General features: G+C 34.8%; 1 protein-coding gene across 1 annotated transcript in view; it reads right to left on the bottom strand.

The window, feature by feature from the left end:
- Positions 1-18300, bottom strand: part of SAMSN1 (SAM domain, SH3 domain and nuclear localization signals 1) — a gene marked incomplete at both ends in the record, with an annotated part of 125865 nt that overhangs the window by 15002 nt on the left and 92563 nt on the right. Inside the window, 4 exon segments of the mRNA XM_084232726.1 lie at positions 1212-1363; positions 3550-3679; positions 6548-6694; positions 10077-10148. Coding sequence (XP_084088852.1) covers positions 1212-1363; positions 3550-3679; positions 6548-6694; positions 10077-10148 — 501 coding nt within the window.

Raw genomic sequence — 18300 nt, forward strand, 5'->3', positions numbered from 1 at the left:
GGTACCAACAGGAATAATATACTATCTATAAAATATTTAGCACTAAATCTTTTATTTGTACTATTCTTTTTTTCCCTGGTTTTATTTGTACTATTCTAACCAGGTTCTCACCTTAGGTGTAAGCAAGAATATGAAAAATGATAGATTTCACACTTGTGATTATCTTATGTTGTATGACAGAAGGGACCATGCAGATATAATTAATGTCCCCAATTAGTTGTTGCTGTAATAAAAGGGAGACTATCTGGGTGTTTCTGACTTGGTCACATAGGAGCTATCAAAAATAAAGAATTGAAGCATGAGTGAACTTTTGTCTTGGAAGCCTTGAAGGAACAAACTGGATCTCAAGCATCAGTGAACGGCCACCTGTTTATATCCAGCAAGAAAATAGGACTTCAGCCACCAGGCACTAAATTCTACCAACAGCCAGTGAAATTGATAAAGGACCCTTAGCCTTGGAGGACCTCATAGGCCTGAATGACACCTTGATTTTAACCTAGTGAGACCTTCAGTCGAAACCTGGTTGAACTGTAAGATAATTATACATTGGCGTACTTGGAAGCCCCTAATTTTGTAGCAATTTGTGTTGTGGCATGGAAAATTAATACAGAAGAGGGATTTCAGGAGGGAACATTACTGCAGAAAGATGTCTGGTTGGTAACTTATGGCAACTATCTTAAGTACTGAAGTTGTCAGGACAAGTCTGGTTCCCAAATCCTTTGCTCTGCTTGGCTCTTGCTTACTATCTTCATCTCCCCTCCTCTTCGGCTTCGTTATTTTTACTCCAAGTATCATGCATACCTCATCACCTCCAGAGATCCGTGAGGCTTTTGATTTTCAGATAAATGTAGATGTTTTATGTATCAGTCTCCTCTGTATTACCTTTTTTTTTAAGATTTATTTTTATTCATACAAGAACCAGGGTACAGGCCAGATGCGTACAGGCCAGATGCGCGAGAGGGTGAAGGATTCACCAGAGATAGAGCGGGGAACAGAACAGGCAGACAGACGAATTACTTATCTTGCAGCAGTTTCTGCTAGTTGTCTCAACAGACTGATCCCCTCTACGACCTCATTCTATAATCCAGTCCCCAGACCTATTATTGGGAAGAACATACTCAGTTCCCAGTTCCCACTGCTTATACTTACTGAAAAAGATCATATATATAGCATTGATAAACCACACAAAATGCAGATATGATGTGACGCACCTTGATCTTGAGGGAGTCAGTATCATAGGGGCTTGGGGTGAAATCAGTGTGCACTCTGGCCCGGCCACAGAATGGTCCGGTATAGGGGCTATCTTCATCGAGTCGAAAGCTGTCCCTGTTACTTGTACCATCTGAACAGCTTGTTATTCCACCTGATGAGAGCAAAGTAGAGGTTAACAGTTTTCATCAAAGGTTCCTAACATTCTGAACCATTGTCTGGACACAACTAAGCAGCGGAAATGTTGACACATCGGATGCCAGCCTCCTGAGGGGCTTTCAAGTGACTGATCCTGTTTCTGTCTACCAGTCAAACCCTGAGCCTCATCCTCTGAGTTATTTCTGACCTTTCTCTTGCCAATCTGACCACTCTTTCCTTAGCCACAAACTCAGACTCAGGTCTCCTTTATCTGATCCTGTAGTGCAGTGCACTGAGCATTGGACACCTGCCAAAGAGGCAGACAGTATAAACTTAGCAATGCCCCGTTTCCCCCCAACACACACACACTGCACAAGCTGGGTAATTGTGTACATGTAGACAATGACAGAAACCCATAGCAACTGTTTGATTATTGTATCTATTGATCACAATAGTCAAAGCTGAGACTACAAGAGTCCTTTCATCTTATCACAATGTAGCAAAAATGCTCTCCAAGCCTTCTATTGTGTACCAAAAGCCACTTTGAGGTAACACATCTGTGCATAAAAGGTAGCACTTTTGCTTGTTGTGAATGTATATGGAAAGGAGGAAGTGAATTCCAGCGTCTGAACTCCCAACTAGTTCAAAACTCTTCTAAACTAGGCTTTTTAAATTGTGCCAAGTCTTTGTTCTATGGTCCTCACTTTTCTGATTTCAAATCTCTAGGGAAAAAGAGGAAAGAGATTCCATTTTTGTTGCTGTCTGGGGACAAGAATCGTTCCCAGTGGAGGTAACGCTCCCCACTGCTCTCCTTGTCATTTCACTTTCTCTTTCATCATGGGCTTACAGTGTTCTGTTTGCTGAGGGAACAGCACTGGCTTCTCTACCATTCATTCAAATAATTATGGAAATTAAGTAAAGATCTTTAGAGATACTCCATATTGTATATGAACTGCTATAAAAGAAAGGTGTTTCTTCTAATCACAGAAATTAAGTTGTATCTAATAATAGCTAAATGGCCTATCATCTTCTCTTATTCTCCCTTCCATGACCACCTGAGGCCCTGGCTTTTAATGGTATGTTCTAGTTAATACAATCCTTCTCACATTCAGCATCATGATTTAGAATTTTAAAACTTCCAGCAGAAATGAATACTAATGAAATCCAAATTTCACACATGTAAAAATATATCCTTCACATGTTTCTGCATTAGATTTTTTTTTCCCACAAAAATAACTGTTCCATAGCCAATAGGAAAATAGGAATTAAATTCAGGATATTTGAAACATCTGGTCTTTGTACTCTATCTTCAAGTAACCAAAGAAGTTGATTTAATAAGAAATGGAAAGTAAACTTTGCAAAACAACGACAACAACAAACATTTAAAAGTCCTGAAAAAAAACTAGAGGGATAGCTAAGTATAAATACAGAAGTTATAAGGAACACTGACAGTGAACTATCAGTAGTTTCTTCTAACTACTGTGGCAGGATAGGCTATGAGACTAAATCCTGAGGGGCTTCCTTTGTAGAAAAATATAAATGTTTTTAGAAAATCCTCATTCTATGTTGGTTCCTTTTTGTTACCTAATAGTCACCTACTATATTCCTACTTGCATGCTACTTTACTACTTCACTCGTTAATTACTATAACAGATGGAGACCTAAAAGTAAATGCCAGAATTGATGCAAGTGCCTTGCTCTCTTCAGAACACTCTAGGGAAAAAAGGGAAGGAAGGGAAAAGTAAGAAAGGGCAGGAGAGTGAAGGAAAAAAAGAGGGGAAGAGAAAGGAGGGAGGGAGTGAGAGAGGAAGGGAGAGAATAAGAAACGGAGATTAGGATTATGTCTGTCTGGAAACTTCAAATCATTTAAAAAATTGTAACTCTGATAATGCTGGTTCTCCTCACCATACAGTTTTATTTTAGGAATGAAGATCTAATCACTCTGCATAATCTTTCTCAGGCATATCCCCAAGAGCTCTGCGGAGCACAGGTAAAAGTTTCAAAATAATACATAATCCTTTCAAATATAGTATGTATCATTTTAAACAATAGCCACACTGTGGTTTCAACACATCCTACATTTTCATTATTTCTTTCATGGAGTTGCAAATTTGCTAAAGAAGACCCAGAGCAACAAATCTTTTGTTTTTAATTAACCTGGACCTCCAGTCTAGGATTTTGTCCCTTATTCTGCGGCCTTACTTGATGAGCTCTGCCCACTGTAGAGACTATCCATGGAGTCACTGGCTGTGAGGGACATCTTCTCTGCGTGGGTTCCAATCATGGGGTCACTGTTCCGATATGGGAGGGCATTCTCTCCATCTTCCTCATCCTTCAGAAAAACATATTAAAAGTTAAGTGCAGAGACCAGATTTGCATGGAGATGTTCACTGTGTGCATAGATTTAATAAACTAGACATATTTTAGTAATAAAATACTTAGGGATACATCAGTGTAAAATATGAGTCATTAATCTTTAGCTCAATTCTAGCAAAACATTTTATAGTGTACTTGGAATAATTCTTTAGATAAAACACCCCACATTATGGAATTCAACTGAAATGGTAATAGTTCATTCTTGTAAATTAGGATGAATATCATATCCAGACTATTTAATCAGAAATGTTAGATTTATTGACATCTATGCTTTATCTGTTAAAGTTTTTTTTATTTTTTCATGTCCTCTTTTATCATCTATTTACCACCGCTACTAATCTTTGAGATCTGATGTTACAACTTTAAACCCTGCATAGTTGTTTCATGTCAGTTATTTGCACCCTACCAGATCACTAGATATGAATAAAAGATGCACACTTTGCAATTCTAAAGCAAAGCTTATCTAAGAAGCTTTACAAATCTCATACCGCGCTTGCCACCTAGTCAAGTGAAAAGCAAATCTTGCATAAAATTAGAAAAGACAGACAATTTCAAAACAAATTACATCTGCTTGAAAACATCTCAAATGTTTTCCATATTTAGATAGTTTGGACAAAATCTATGAATTTCTGATTATTTATCAAACTTAATTCAATATTCCTTATTTTTGACCATTTCTAAGCATTGACAAACTTTAGAATATATATACACACACATACACATGTGTATGTATATATATGAATAACAGTAAGCTTGGTTCTTTTCTTTTTCTTTTTTTAATTCATTCATTCAGTCATTCAGCCCAAGTTTATAGAACAAATTCTTAGTACTTGGCCCTGTTTTGAGAACTGAGATCCTTTTTAGGGTGTTAGGCTGTGTGTGTGTGTGTGTGTGTGTGTGTGTATGTGAGTGGTGTTTGGGAGGGTATATGTAAACAAAATGAACAAGATAATTTCAGAGAATAATAAATGCTATAAAGGAAATAAAACTGGGTGATGTGAGAGTTTTAGCTACTGGGGTTAAATTTGGGGGGAAGGTTGATTTATTGATAGATGGAACAGCCTCCATCACTGAAACCTATGCCATAAAATGTTACGCCTATGTTTTCTTATGTGTATATTATGGTTCAAGTTGTCCATCCATTTTTCAATCCATTTTGAGTTATTATCAATATTTTTATATTATGTGAGATAGTAGTCTATATTTTGCATGTGGCTGGTGAAAGTTTTCTCTATGTATTGAAGAGATTTTTCTTTTTCCAATGTATACTCTTGACTTTTTTTGTGGATTAACTGTTCATATAGGTGTGGGTTTATTTCTGGGCTCTCAATTCTATTTCATTGGTCTGTGTGTCTGTTTTTTTTTTTTAAAGATTGATTTATTTATGCATACAAGAGCTGGGGTGCAGGACAGAGGTGTGGGGGGTGAGAGGATTCACCAGAGACAGAGTGGGAGCAGAATAGGCAGATCTACTGGAAATACAGCCGCAGAAACAGGAGAAATCTGCTACACCTTGTGGGTCACCTCCCTGGCTGGGGATGGAACTGGTGCTAGTGTGGCTGCGAATTGCTTCATAGTGTTGAGACGTCACCCTTGTACCACCAGGGAGGCCCTGTATATCTGTTTTTGTTTCAGTACCATATTGCTTGGTTATAGTAGAATTTGAAGTGTGGGAGTGTGATACTACCACTCCTCTTTTTAGTCAGAATTGCTTGGCTATTCGGACCTTTTGTGGATCCATGTAAATTTCAGTAATATTCTATTTCTTTGAAGACTACCACTGACACTTAGATAGGGATTGCACTGAATCTGTGTTTTGCTATGGGTACATTGACTATTTTAACTTAACTTTAATTGTTCCAAACCATGAGCAGGAAATACATCTTTCCATTTCCTTGTGTCGTGTCGTCTTCCTTTTTTTTTTTTTTTTTTTTTTTTAGCAGTGGTTGTTGAATAGGTCTTTAACCTCCCTTGTTTTGCTTACTTCTGGGTATTTAATTCTTTTTGGTGCCATTGTGAACAGGATTTCTTCCTCTTCTACTTCACTGTATGCATATAGGAGGGCAACTGATTTTTTGTGTATTGGTTTTATAACCTGTCACTTTGTTGAACTGATTTATTATTTCAGTTAGTTTCATAGAGAAGTCATTAGGAATTTCTATGTGTATTATCCTGTTATCTGCAAATAATAATACCTTTACTTCTTTCCCAATTTGGACACTTTTATTTTTTTAATCTTACCTAGCTCTAGCTAGCACTTACATTATTATGTTAAATAGTGTGACTATTATGTTAAATAGTGTGATGAGAGTGGACATCCTTTGCTTGTATCAGATCTTTGTGAAAAAGCATTCATTTTTACACCACTGAGAATGATGAAGAGCTGACTAGGCGATTCTCCTAAGAAGACACACAGATGACCAACAGGCACATGAAAAATTGTTAACCATCACTTGTCACTACAGAAATGCAAATGAAAACCACAGTGAGAGAATGCCTCACACCTGTGAGACCAGAAACAAGTGTTAGTGAGCATGCGGGGAGGGGGGAGGGGGGAAGGAGCCCTTTGAACACTGTTGGTGGGAATGATGATCATTTCAGCCCCTGTGGAAAATAGTATGGAGATTTCTCAAAGTATTAAAAAATCTACATACTATCTAATAATTATACTCCTAGTTATCTGTTAAAGTGTTACGCTTTTGGTGAACTTGTATGCATCTATTTCACATTGCAATATGGAGAAAGAAAAACCTCAATGAGAATATTAAGAATTTTACACAATGTCAACCTATCAGGAATGCAAGTGATTAATTGAGCACCTTACCTTTTCCTCAGAAAGGGCTTTGATGTACTTTTTACCAACTTTTTTCTTCATTGTCCATGAGATGGCTCTTACTTTTTTACCTAAACGTGCATTATTTGAAGCTTTATTTTGTTCTCCATTTTCGCTTATGGGATCCCCTTCATATACCTAGTCGGAATTATTTATAAAAGACAAAGTAATAAAACCATGAGAAACTTTAATCTGAAACCATTGTTAGAGAGAACATACCACATTTGTAGACTTCCTAAACATTCTGTATAACTTCCAAAATATCGAGAAATCTGCATATAATACATATTTTTAAAGTCCTCCCAGGCAAGTTACCTGTGTTACAAACTCAGAAAGTAAGACCCATGATTTTGTAGAATGTGAGCTTCACGTCTGAACTTCTTAATAGAATTTTAGCTACTTTTAATAACAATATAGATGAACCACTTTGTCCTTCCTGGTTTTTAAATGTTCAACACAGATTTACATACTAGGCATGATGTGTGATTGTATTGAATTAGATGAGAGATATTTCACTGTAATGCTGCATGGGCATTGAGAAAATGAGACCATGGATATATATTTTTTTAAAGATTTATTTATTTATTTATACAAGCACTGGGTACAGTCAGAGGTGTGGGAGGGCGAGAGAATTCACCAGAGCCAGAGCGGGGAGAACAGGCAAAAGGACCGAAGTACACTGCTGAGGGGAGCAGCGGGCGGCAGGAGAGGTCTGCGCGCCATGTGGGACCCTTGCCAGGCGGCCGGGGATCGAACCGGTGGTGCAGAGGCTGCAGGCAGCTTTACAACCCATCGCTCAACCACTGCGCCACTGGGGAGGCCCTGTACCCCAGTTCTTGTATAAATAAATAAATAAATCTTAAAAAAAAATAGCCCACACTTGTTCATACTCCCTATGATTTACCCTGATTTATTCTTCAATATATTTGTCTGTTTTATTGGTATAGCCTGCATCCCCCACGATGATGTATACGCCTGGAGTCTGGAGACTTTATCTGTTATTTATTTTGTCCAGAATACTTTTACAACTGACCCTCGATATTTTTTGAATAAACAAAAATTTTCATGTGGAAATTTGGAGTAATTTTTCTTTCATGGAGGTCATATTTGGGTTATACCCTTATATCTCAGATTTTTAAGAAAGGTCCTTTGAAGTTTGCCCAGTTTAGCATTGCCCACCATTCCTGATGGATGGGTAGTCAGTCATTTCCTAAATGTAAAGAATCATGGGAAACTCTCTTTAGTGGACTTAAGCATTTAAGTATGATGGTTTAATCACATAGTTAACAACATTATTAACCAATAGTATGTTTTGTTTCATATCTTATCCCAAATTGCCTATGATGAATTTGAATGGATAGTCAATTTAAGCTCTCATTGCACTTTTATTAATTTCTGCATTCAAGGTGATAGAGCAAAGACTCCTTACTTAATTCAAAAGTCCTGAACAAAATATAACCTGGAAAAACTTTAAAATTCATCATTAACCGTTTTCTTCCCTCTATTCTGTACTGAAATTTCCCTGATCATCTTTATAAACTTACAAACTAAAATAAATAAGAACATATTTTATTACTACCTGTACTAACTTACCATTGCTTAAGCATCAAAAAAGGTACCACAAACATCTTTAAGTTTAGGTTTTTCTATTACTCTTTATTGAAGTTTGAAATAAACTCTCAGCATATATTAATTTTAGTTTTTTCTATTTTATTTTCTTTTGTAGCCTGAATCACATTTTATTTAGATATTTACTTGTGAGCATTTTTGTTATCTTGTTGCTTTTTAAAGATACGTCTTCCTTCCTAGATTCTTGGCTTTATGAAGTAAGGATTTTCATGCTATTGCAATAGTACTTTGAGTCTCTAAGGAAATCTTCAGAGTAGGTCGGAAGAAATATTTGTTTAATGAATGAATACTGGATTACTGAAATATGTGTGGACTACTTTATCAGATTCACTAATTTTTACTAGGCCATTATTACTAATCAATAAATCAGAATGTATGGTGCAGCGGTTGTGTGCTGGGCTGCAAAGCTGCCTGAGGCCTCTGCAGCGCCAGTTCGATCCCCGGCCACAGGCAAGGTTCCCACACGGCGTGACAGACCTCTCCTGCCATGCCCGCTGCTCCCCTCAGCAGTGTATTTTGTCAGTCTGCCTGTTCTGTTCCCCGCTCTGGCTCTTGTGAATTCTCTCACCATCCCGCACTTCTGACTGTACCCAGTGCTTGTTTAAGTAAATAAATAAATCTTTAAAAAAAAAATCAGAATGAGCCTGATCTATTTTTATAGATTAATTCTAGAATTATAATCTAAATGACAGTAGAATATAAGTATATGTGATTATGCTAACTGAAAGTTGAATTTTATAGGGCTTTTCAATTTATATACATATATACATATTTATAATTCTGTAAATGTAGCTAGATCAATCACATAGCTATATACAAGTTTATTCATAACCCTGTATATAAATATATAGATAAAAGGAGATTATATTAAGATTCATGTATGAATCTGAACTGAAAAACATTTTGAGAAAGTAGATACAATCAAGGAACTAATTCCTTATAAAACTGAAAAAGATACAATAATTAGAGTGACTAAAGAGTGCATAGGGTCTAAATCAAACAATGTATGGGGTTGCTGAATCAGATTCAATGATAAACATGAATTTTCAATTTTATCAATATATTCCTTCTCTCTACTGTTTTATTAGTTATTAGATCTTTACCTAATTATTTGCACATTTGGCCTGTGGTTTATGACATACCATAATAGAATGGCAAACTTTGTGATCAGGCAAGATGTTGAATTCTGTCTTTGTCGTTTACCAACTATAATTTAGAAATAATTCTACTAAATGAAATCTATTTAGTGGAAAAATAGGAATACTAATAGTTCAACATTGCAGGTGGGCAAATTGTTTAGCATTGTGTTTACTATATGCAAAATGCTCAGTTAAATGTAGTAGTAATAATAGTAGTAGTTGTTAATAGTTATACAATCTTAATTTTATTGGAAACTTAAGCTACATTTGAAGTGTTCAATGTTCGCAAAAGCGTATGTAAAAATCTTCAATGAGATATTTAAATGCAGAAGGTGAAGTGTGAAAGTACAAATGAGCAATGGTATATTCCCCTTACCAAACTTACAATTAAGCCTTAATATTTCCTAAATTAAAGGAATAACAACTTACATAAAGTTTGGCATGCATATATTGTTTTATGGTGGATATGCCCAGAAAATTTGGCGTTGTCTGCGTTACTTCAAATGATAAATATTTTCTTAAAATTTCATGTTCTGCCATCCTACATATCTGGTAGGTTACTTAAATAACTTTTTATTCTTCATGTCCAGCATATTACTAGATACTAAATAATTATTTACTATAAAACTATATGCAAGGCTATGATTTTGAAAACCTATTTATCCTAATGTGTTTTGCAAAAGTAATATTGCTTTCATAATTTCTTCAAATGTTTTTGCATAACGTTTATAGCAATGGAATAAAATACGAACCTCAGATGAATCATCTGGTTTTGATATGGGTGTATTCCGAAAACGATCAAAATTCCCAAAACTGCTGCTGCGCTATAAAATAAGAAAAGGAAAGAAAATTTAGGATTTGTGACTTTCACTGATCAAACTGCTAAACAGATAATGGCTCAATAAGCATCAGTTTCTGGGCCTCCCCTGGTGACGCAGCGGTTGAGCGCTGGGTTGCGAAGCTGCCCGCAGCCTCTACAGTGCCCGTTCGATCCCTGGCCACCGGCAAGGTTCCCACATGGCGTGACAGACCTCTCCTGCCATGCCCGCTGCTCCCTTCAGCAGTGTATTTTGTCAGTCTGCCTGTTCTGTTCCCCGCTCTGGCTCTGGTGAATTCTCTTACCCTCCCGCTCTTGTGACTGTACCCAGTGCTAGTCTAAATAAATAAATAAATCTTTAAAAAAAAATAAGCATCAGTTTCTTACCAATATAGGCTTAAAAAAGCTCTCCTTTCTGGAATATCTAGAGGCACTGAATATGTAAATATTATTAACATCATAATCTTTACAGTGGATAGTATGTCTTTGTATGTTTTATGTTATAGTGTTAAGCACCTTGATGAAATCTTAAGATATTTAAAATTTAATCTTAGGAAAAGCAACTGAAATATCTGTGAATTCTAAACTGAACCTTCTTGGAATGAGGTAACTACAAACTTACTTCCATGTGGGAATGGCATGCGTTACTAACCAATCAACCAACCAATAAAAAGTATCAACATGAAAAAAAGCAATAAACAAACATGTGAGTAGATCCACTATAAAAAAGCATGTGAGTAGATTCACTATTATGCTTTATAAAGATCATATTTCTTAAAAAACAAATATGAACAAAAACGCATTTCTCCATTGTTAAAACTTGATCATATGAAACTCTATGTTGAATGTCAAGAAGGGAGGCATATACATAAACCTATTAATAAACTGAATGCAGCATCTAGTCATGCACAGTTTAAAGTTGGGAGTAAAACAGAATTTTTCCGTATTAACATGAAATTAAAATTAGACCTCTAGGTCAATTTCATTCACTGATTTTGAGGAAAAAACTCAGTAATGTTAATAGAAGACTTGTTCCCTTGGATACATTTTGCTTACTAAGCTAAACTTTTATTCGTATGTAATTCATTCCAGGCAAGTAATTATAAATAATTCCTGATATGCTACAAAATAAATGATTCTCCTAAATATATTTTTAAAAATTCCTTAGAGTCATTGAGTCAAAAAATTGATATTTCCTCTATTTAAATTTATACATTGTTTGTATTGGCAAATATCTGAATTATACTCTTTATGCATCCATAAGTCCCCAAAATATGTTCTTTATTAAGAAATACCTCATTTAAAACTTACAGTATTTTCAAAATAAGTTGATGGTAATTTGAAAAAAATAATGTGGGAGTCAGTAACCTATAAAACCTTGTATGTCCTGTCAAAAGTCACAACCTATTTTAGTTCAAGTTAGCTTCTAAGATTCTTAGTCCTTAGAAGCACTCATACTCATGTCTCCCCACCAGCTATCTTTAAAACTACTTGTTTCCTTTTTAAATGAACTGAAATAAAAAAGATCCTGACATGTGACAAGGGGTTAGCTTGATAGACAGTGTGATACAGAATATCGCCCAAACCCGATGATGGCTGTGTTAGACACAATTAACACCTTTGCTGTCTTGCCACCCAGGCTGAACAAGTCCTTTCAGCTTGTGGCAGGAGGAGAGAAAGAGAAGGGTTGAAATTGAGAACTGCACTGGAAAATACTGTCTTTTCATGCTTACTAAACTAGAGTGACTTCCCAGAGCATTAATTATGTCAGCTTGCCTAGTGGGTGTTTCCACTAGGATATCATTGTCCTAACATCACAAGAGGGAATTGAGTTTATCGTTGTCCTGATTAAAAACTTTTGGAGCACAGGGAAATCTATTACTCTTTTATATGCTTGAAACTTTCTTGAGGCCTACTGGAGCCTTAGCTTAGGTCAATTTTGTAGCCTATATCCAGCCAGTCTCCTGCCTATTAAATATTAATGAGGGTTACAGCATGATTTCCACCACTGGATAATGGGTCATGATGCCCAGGAGGGCACAGAATGGCTCACTTCAGCATTTCTCTATACTATCATCTGCCATTAAGTAATCAATAATTACCACCTTTTAAAATTAATTCTCCCCTAATTATATCAATAAAGAAAAGCAGATTTAGGATTAGTGGTTTAAGAAGCCTTCAGGGCTATTACTTTGGGTTTTGTCAGTCAACTCATAACCAGTCACTCAACAACTTTAAGCCAGAGGAATATACTATCAATCCATTCTAAGACACCATTAAGAAGCAAATCTAAGTATTTTAAAGGACATTTTAAAATATTTTCACTATTCTCTAGTCTGAAAGTAACTTTCTAAGATGGTTTATTATGTTCACTGTGAGGTATAAATGGTGAACAAAATTTTAATTTCTATTCTTGCTGTTTCTAATGAAAACAGTAGTTCTGCAAAATGAGTATGTGTTTGATATCGATAATCTTACATCGTATAATATTGTTAGATTTAGCAAATATTATCTGTGACAGAAGCTCCCATCAAGACAGAGCTATGACATAAACAAATTGCTATCAAATGCAGATCATCTTTGAAATAATTCTGTTTCTGATGACATTAGATCATATGTAGTCTTTAGCTACACTTTGTATAAATGCATATAATCTTACTTGCGCTATTAGATATGTTTGTAAAGTGGCACAATACATGTGGGGGGTAGTTTGTCAATATCTAGCAAAATTGCATGTATATTTTCCTTTTGAATTGACCCCAAAAATCTATTTCTAGATGTCTATCATAGAGATATGTCTTTATATAATTGATTTACATACCCACATTCATTATAAAACTTATGTTATCAAAAAGTAAACACCAGTGTTCATCAAGGGGAGACTTAAAGACTAATATATGCTAAATCCTACACTAAAAGTGTGTGCTGCTAAAAAATTGAGATATATCACTTTATACTACAGTGGAATAATCTCAGTTTATAGTGTAGATAGAAAAGGCAAGTGGGGGCAGGATACAAAATCAACACGCAAAAGTCAGTAGCCTTCCTATACACAAACAATAAATCTGAAGAAGAAGAAATCAAAAAGACCATCCCTTTTGTTATTGAAACAAAAAAAATCAAATATTTGGGAATAAATCTAACAAAAGAGGTAAAGGACCTATACAAAGAAAACTATAAAACACTGTTAAAAGAAATAGAAGAAGACACAAAGAAATGGAGAGACATCCCCTGCTCATGGATTGGAAGAATAAACATTATTAAAATGGCCATCCTTCCAAAAGCAATATACAGATTCAATGCTATTCCAATCAAAATTTCAATGTCATTCTTCAAAGAAATAGAACAATTATTGATGAAATTCATATGGAATCACAAAAAACCCCGAATAGCCAAAGCTCTCCTGAAAAAAAAAGAAGGGAATGGAGGCATCAGACTCCCAGACTTCAAACTATACTACAAAGCCATAATCATCAAAACTGCATGGTATTGGAACAAGAACAGACATACAGACCAATGGAATCGAATAGAAAATCCAGAAATAAACCCACAGATTTATGGTCAACTAATCTTTGACAAAGGAGCAAAGAATATGCATTGGAGCAAAGAAAGTTTGTTCAATAAATGGTGCTGGGAAAACTGGGTCGCTACATGCAAAAGAATGAAGCTTGACCACCACCTCACACCATACACAAAAATCAACTCAAAATGGATTAAAGATCTAGACATAAGACCTGAAACCATAAAATATATAGAAGGAAATATAGGCGAAACACTACGTGATTTGCACATCAAAGACATCTTTACAGACACATCACCCAAAGCAGTGATAGTGAAGGCAAAGATAAACAGCTGGGACTACATCAAATTAAAGAGCTTTTGCACAGCAAAAGAGACAATAACAAAAACAAAGAGAAACCCCACCAACTGGGAGAACATTTTTGCACCCAACACTAATGATAAAGGACTGATCACAAAAATCTGCAAAGAGCTGATGAGACTCAACAACAACAAAGAAAATAATCCAGTCAAAAAATGGGCAGAAGAGCTTAAAAGAAACTTCTCTGAAGAGGAAATGCAAATGGCCAACAGGCATATGAAAAAATGTTCAACATCACTTGTCATCAGGGAAATGCAAATCAAAACTACCATGAGATACCATCTTACACCAGTGAGAATGGCACATATTAAAAAAACTAGCAACAACAAATGTTGGCGAGGGTGTGGAGAAAAAGGAACTCTTCTGCACTGTTGGTGGGAGTGCAAACTGGTCCAACCACTGTGGAAAGCTGTGTGGAGATTTCTGGACCTACTAAACATAGAGCTTCCATATGATCCAGCAATTCCACTCCTAGGTATTTACCCAAAGGACACAGAAACATCAATTCCAAAGAACACCTGCACCCCTATGTTTATAGCAGCACTGTTTACAATAGCTAAGCTTTGGAAACAACCCAAATGCCCAAAAATAGATGACTGGATCAAGAAGATGTGGTACATATATACCATGGAATATTACTCAGCATTCAAAAAAGATAAACACATGCAATTTGCAGCAACATGGATGGCGCTGGAAGGGATCATGCTCAGCGAAATAAGCCAAAAAGAAAAAGAAAAATACCGGATGGTCTCACTCATAGCAGGAATCTAGAAAACTTAAATAAGGGACCAGGAAAATGAATAACTATAAGATAGTGAAAATCAAAATCAACAAAAAACTATGAACCAGAGACACTTTTAAGGGGGCGGGAGGGGAGGGATTGGGGTCAGAATGGGGGGGCTGCAATTGTATGGGGAATATAACAATAAAATTTATAAAAAAAAAAAAAAAAAAAAAATGTAACTTATGGGGTCTAACTCTCTTTTGCTCCCAGAGGAAGATTAAGCAATTTAGATACATTAGGCATTGTATGGAACTTGGCGTTTTAGTTTTTACTTGTTCTCATTTGCTTTCCATGACAACTCTGTGATGTAACATGTGCTTTTTTAAATATGTGCTCTTTTTCACTAATAAAGGTATTGGGACCCAGAGAAAAAAAAAAAAAAAAAAAAGAAAAGGCAAGTGGGAAAAGATGTACATGCTTGACTACCATTTACCTAAGGGTGGAAATTATTTACATATGCATGTTTTTAATACAAGCAAATACATATTTTTCTTCATAGAGAAATAAACAAAGAGAGTAATGAAAATACTTTTTCTGAATATACTTTGTACAGATTTAACTTTAAAACCATGTAGTTTTATATATTTATAAACATAATTAAATAAAAACAACTCTTGAAAAGTCCAAATACAGATGAAACTAATGATCCTAATTCCATATTGAATTGGTGGGTTAGAGCGAGGACTTATGTTGAATGATTTTAAGAAACAGTACTTTGTTCAAAAGACAAAAACAATAACAAACTAAATCTTAACTTTTTAAAATAATCACATGGCTATTAATAACATTGGTACATATAAATACATATATCAAGGGACAATGAAAATAACAATGTTAGTGACATTTGCAATCAATGTCATTCTTACTCAGATTTCTCAAAATTCACACTGTGTCATAAAATAAACAAGTCAACTCTCAAAGACTACTGGGGTCATGCCAAAAATGCGCAAGGACCATGTTGAAAATACTCTTACTGGGGTAGATTATATGCAAAGATGGGACAATTTTAATATCAGTAAGAATAAAATCTGAACTAAATTCGGCCACATTTAATATATCAATATTCATGAGTTCATATTATTAGGAAGAAAGAAAATTCAGTGGTCATCCTTAGAAAATAATATTTATATTATGAAAACTGCAAATAAAAGAAAAGATTATCCTTCATGTATGAAGTGTATTTCAGAGTAACTAAATAATGAGGGAAAATTTCTCTCTGTCTCATCTAGCTAATCAAATACAAATGATGAAATTACAAAATTACCCTTTTGTGAACCCCTAATGTGATAATGGATCTAGGCAATGATCATCATTAGCTTCTAAAATCATGAAGAGAGAGAACCAGAATATATGCTTCATCATGGAATTACTTAATATCACCAATGAAATAATCTTTAAAAAAATTACACAAAGTTCCTGTATCTAGCTACCATATTATATAAAGTACTGACAGAGAAAAACATGTTAAATGACTCCAAGAAAATGCAATCAATCAGAAAAATCTAGACATATGAGTAAAATCTACATGGCCAATAACCTAGTTTCTTCAAATAACTAACTGAGAAAAAAATGAAAGAGGAGATCAAAAATATAGATTAAGATTAAGAACTTATAAGAATTATATCAACCAAATATAGTGCGTGGATCTTGGTTAGATGTAGATGAATTAAAACACTATGTCAAAACATGCTGGAGAGAACTAAGGGAGTTTTGAAAATAATTAGCTATTTGGTCATGTTGAAGTATTGCTAATACTTTCTGTAATTCAATATAATCTAGTGAGCGATAGCAAGTGTATGGACTTAAAGAAGGCGCATGAGTGGTTATGAATAACTGGGTAACAGATATATGGGGTAGACTGTATTACTTTCTCCTTCCACTTATGCTTGAAATTTCCCATAATAAATTGTTTGCTTAAAAATGTACCCATAAAGTTAAAACATAATTTACATAGTGTTTATAATGTGTGGCAGCAGGATCATATATGGGAAGCTACTTTCCTCTCAATTTTGCTGAACTCAAATCTGATCTAAAAGTCTTTTTTAAAAAAGAGCTAAAGGTCATGTAACCTTGTAAGGACCTAAAAATATATTTAGCATTGCTTAAGTCGTAGTTATTTGGAATTACAGACTTAAAGAGAAAATAAAGTTTTGTTTTCTTTTAGTACAACTTACTTTCTGATATGTGTATTATTGGATTGCTGTTTGAAGACTACCAGTATATACATAACATAGATACATTCATGTGTGTGTGTGTGTGTGTGTATATATACATATAGTATGTGTATATATATATAGTGTGTATATATATATACACTGTGTGTGTGTATATATATAGTGTGTATATATATATAGCAACTATATATATGTATGTGTATATATATCGTATATGTGTGTATATATATATATAGTTTACTTGCATTTCACAAAAATAGATCTGGAAAAGTGTCATTTGGGGTGTTTGAACACATTTGTCAATGTTACTAACACAATGCAATGAATAATAAAAAATGTTAAGTGGATTAATTTTTTTTGTTAATCACATTTCTCTGGTCTTGTTATAACAATTTTAATTATTACAGAATGTCATTGTGATATATTGTGAAATTGGCAGGGTCCTTAGAAATCATCTAGTATTTCTTAATGAAGAAATTGTTGTAGGAACTAGAAATTTAAAAAAAAAAATCTTTTTTTTTTTTCCGTTCTCTGCTGTTCCATTACAAAGTTTTGATCCTTGTCATCTATTTTCAAAGAAACTTGCTGTGTTAGGATGGAGTGTGGAAAGTTAGCTTGGCAGCAAGAATAGAGAATAGAATTTCTTAGAGCAATGAGCAGCCTAAATTTTCAATATAAAAGAGAATTAGGGAGTTTTTGTTTTGGGATATTAATATTAATCAATCTTTTCACCAAAAGCAAGAGAACTTGACCCTTATTTTCATTTCTTAACCAGTTACCAATGTTTAGGGTCTTCAAGTAAGATCTCCTTTCTAGCATGACTTGATATTTGGGTAAAGCACTGGTGGAAAACAATCACAGTCTATTTCAAAGAAAAAATTTGCATATATGAGTCAGGCATCCCCAGTATTTTGAACTATACTGGCAAATTAAAAATTATACATACTCTGCCAATGAGTTCTCACCTCTTCTAAATATTGCATATCCAGCATTTTAATATGCTCTAGAAGATCAAAATTCTGTTTCAACATATCCTTGTATGAATATCCTATAATAGTATGCTAAATTTCAATAAACTTGTCAGCCCTTATCCAAAGGCATTCGAGGATTTAATTGTTCTAACTCAGGTGCTGAGATCCTTTGAAGAGTGTGAAACAAATTTAACTCACTTAAAATAATCTGTTAGGATTGCCTCAGTGTTAAATAATTACACTATCATGTGGTGTCGGGGGGAAGGTTGTGTGGAGTGTCAAGAGGCTTAAGGCTAAAAGACAATCAGAACTGTGAAACATTGCCTTCAAGACTGACATTTTAACCGTGG

Source organism: Talpa europaea (assembly GCF_964194135.1).
Source record: "Talpa europaea genome assembly, chromosome: 4".
NCBI lineage: Eukaryota > Metazoa > Chordata > Mammalia > Eulipotyphla > Talpidae > Talpa > Talpa europaea.